The sequence below is a fragment of the Lottia gigantea genome, assembly GCF_000327385.1.
Source record: "Lottia gigantea unplaced genomic scaffold LOTGIsca_7, whole genome shotgun sequence".
NCBI classification, from domain to species: domain Eukaryota; kingdom Metazoa; phylum Mollusca; class Gastropoda; family Lottiidae; genus Lottia; species Lottia gigantea.
The window spans coordinates 3,172,469-3,175,867 of record NW_008710370.1 but is presented as its reverse complement, the minus strand read 5'-3'; the positions used below and the strand labels follow the sequence as shown (position 1 = coordinate 3,175,867).

The following is a 3,399-nucleotide window of genomic DNA, read 5'->3' as shown; positions in this document are numbered from 1 at the left end:
GATTGAAATGAATAATTGCCACAGTTCCCACAGATTTAATTATTGGAATGTATAACTAGGTTCGGATGGGCTCAACTGAAAGGTGTGTGTGTGATGTGGCCTGTAAAAATTGTAGAATTTTTTCCTGAGAAAGTTTTGTAAATGTGAAGAGTGACAATGCTATGTAAGTATTTTTTTTGATAAATTTATGAAAAAATGTTTTTTGTAAACCAAAGAATGACAAATATTGTGTGAGATTATCCACTTCAGTTTCGTTTATGAAAGTTTTAAATGGACAAATTTTCGGATATTTGATTTGTGGCTTGGTTCATCTGTGTGCATCATTATTATTAATAATATTATTTTCCACACAAATTTGGTTTCCAATTACAGCATGGATGTGAAAAAATGTGATGTTTTTCCTTTCCCCGGGAATGTAAAACAAATTGAGCAAGATTGTTTAGGTATTGAATTCTTGTTAGCATGTCTGTTATTGTTTAAATGACATTTATTTTACCATTTACATGTTAGTTATATATTTTTCGGAATTTATTTAATTTAATATGTTTCATATTTAATTTAAATTTCTGAGAATTTTACTCCAAACTGACATGACCTTGATGATCTAGATAATATGGTCTTATGTGGCTATTTGTCCAAATCAGTGAGGCTATGAAATTGGATTTTTTTTTGCTTTCTTTATAAACTTGGTTAAATTCATACCTCAGACTTTTACTCCAAACTGACACGACCTTGATGATCTAGATAATATGGACTTGTGTGGCTATTTGTCCATATCAGTGAGGCTATGAAATTGGATTTTTTTTTTTAAATTCGAATTTTTTTTGGAAACAAACAGCAGGTAGTGCATTCTTTTTAAACTTGGTTAAACTACTTCGAGAAACCCTACAATATCCGAACTACATGACCTACTGATCTATGCCTATCAGATATATATTGTTGTGGTTATAATTTTTTTTTCTTTTTTGTCATTTACAGATAAATTACACAAGAAGAAACTATCCCGTACAGCAATTGAGTTTCAGAATGATGTCAAATGGGCCTTGGAAGGGCATGATTTTCAACTGCTTGGAAGAGAAAACCTAGAGGGTACCGAAAAGGTAGAGTTGCCAGATAATGACGAAGAATTTACAGATAGAGGGAATTCAGAATTGAAAGATGCTGATGACGTAGAATTTACAGATAGAGGGAATTCAGAATTGAAAGGTGCTGATGACGTAGAATTTACAGATCGAGGTAATTCAGAATTGAAAGGTGCTGATGACGAAGAATTTACAGATAGAGGGAATTCAGATTTGAAAGGTGCTGATGACGTAGAATTAACAGATGGAGGGAATTTAGATTTGAAAGGTGCTGATGACGTAGAATTAACAGATGGAGGGAATTCAGATTTGAAAGGTGCGGATGACGTAGAATTAACAGATGGAGGGAATTCAGATTTGAAAGGTGCGGATGACGTAGAATTAACAGATGGAGGGAATTCAGACTTGAAAGGTGCTGATGACGTAGAATTAACAGATAGAGGGAATTCAGATTTGAAAGATGCTGATGACGTAGAATTAACAGATAGAAGGATTTCAGAATTGAAAGGTGCTGATGACATAGAATTAACAGATGGAGGGAATTCAGAATTGAAAGGTGCTGATGACGTAGAATTAACAGATAGAGGGAATTTAGATTTGAAAGATGCTGATGACGTGGAATTAACAGATAGAAGGAATTCAGAATTGAAAGATGCTGATGACGTAGAATTAACAGATGGAGGGAATTCAGATTTGAAAGGTGCTGATGACATAGAATTTACAGATAGAGGGAATTCAGAATTGAAAGGTGCATATGATGATGAATTAACAGAGAGAGGGAATTTAGATTTGAAAGATGCTGATGACATAGAATTAACTGATAGAAGGATTTCAGAATTGAAAGGTCATGATGACATAGAATTAATAGATGGAGGGAATTCAGAATTGAAAGGTGCTGATGACGTAGAATTAACAGATAGAGGGAATTTAGATTTGAAAGATGCTGATGACGTAGAATTAACAGAAAGAAGGAATTCAGAATTGAAAGATGCTGATGACATAGAATTTACAGATAGAGGGAATTCAGATTTGAAAGGTGCGGATGACATAGAATTAAGGGATAGAAGGAATTCAGATTTGAAAGATGCTGATGACGTAGAATTAAGGGATAGAAGGAATTCAGATTTGAAAGGTGCTGATGACATAGAATTAATTACTGTCAATGTAGAAAACACTTAGTGTTATATCCTTTTTCATCGCTGTCCATAGACGGCCATAGTTCATCGATGTTGTTAATCTTGAAATTTGATTAAATTGTCTATTATCACCCATGGATGAACTCTATTGAAAATCAAAAAAATCTAAATATGTTTCATAGGAGTTATTGGCCTCGTTCTTGAAAACGCTTTCAAATTTTAGCTCTCTAACACTAAAAGACATGATTCTTGCTGGATTTTGACAAAACTTGGTATTATTCAGTAATGCGCTGAAGGCTTTACTCAGTATTATTGTAATTCTTCTGCTAATAACTTTTGTAATCTACTATACTGTGGTAAAGTTCAAAACATGGTATGTCAAACAATGGGATCTTTGGTGTACAGGTCTTGCACTGATGTCTGGTCTGCTTTCGATGTAAGTACTTTTTCTCTGCAGATCTTATTGTACACACTCTACAATCTGGTTTTCCATTGATCTTCTCCATATAATGCAATTGTCCATTTAATCTGTGTGGTGGATCAACTGTGTTTGATGGATGACCTTGCTGTGATATCAAGGAAGGTTGGTAGCTTCTGACAAGGCCATGTACTAATTGTAGTCTAAATTCAAAACTTTTCACTTTACAGTTGGGTGCTACAGAGGACTTGTGTAGTATATATGGATTGGATACGTCTGTAATCAGTAGGTGATAGAAAACCTTTTTCCACCATTTCATCGACCTGTGGGACAACAAATAGTAGGAATTAAGCTGGTCTGATTGGTCTACACCACCTATGTACTGGTTGTAGTTCTCAATGGCAAGTGGCTTTTGAAGTGTTCTATACCCATCGATTCCATCCTTCGATCTAATTCTCTTATAGACTGAATTCTTCTGACGTCACAGATCGGAAGTCTGCCATCTTGGAGACAGGAAATATTGTAAATAAGCGTGCGTGGGTATAGAAAATTTATAGTTAGTGGAAAATGCCGAAGAATAAGGGAAATTATTGCAACGTAGAAGGTTGCCACAACCGATCAGAGGATGATGAGGAGATTAAAAGAAGTTATTATCGTTTGCCAAGCGTAATATTAAATCTCCTGCAGCTAATAAAAGGTATCAGCGTAAAAAAAACAGGACTGAAAAGATGAATGCTGCTTCATCTTTACCTGAACTTTTGAA

General features: G+C 34.6%; 1 protein-coding gene across 1 annotated transcript; it reads left to right on the top strand.

Moving 5' to 3' along the window:
- Positions 1-1,166: 1,166 nt before the first annotated feature.
- On the top strand, positions 1,167-2,261 carry LOTGIDRAFT_107811 (hypothetical protein; the record flags this gene model as incomplete). Its single annotated transcript, XM_009065587.1, has 1 exon — positions 1,167-2,261. A coding segment is annotated over one exon (1,095 nt), but the record flags the coding sequence as incomplete, so codon positions are not given.
- Between the last annotated feature and the right edge of the window lie 1,138 nt (positions 2,262-3,399).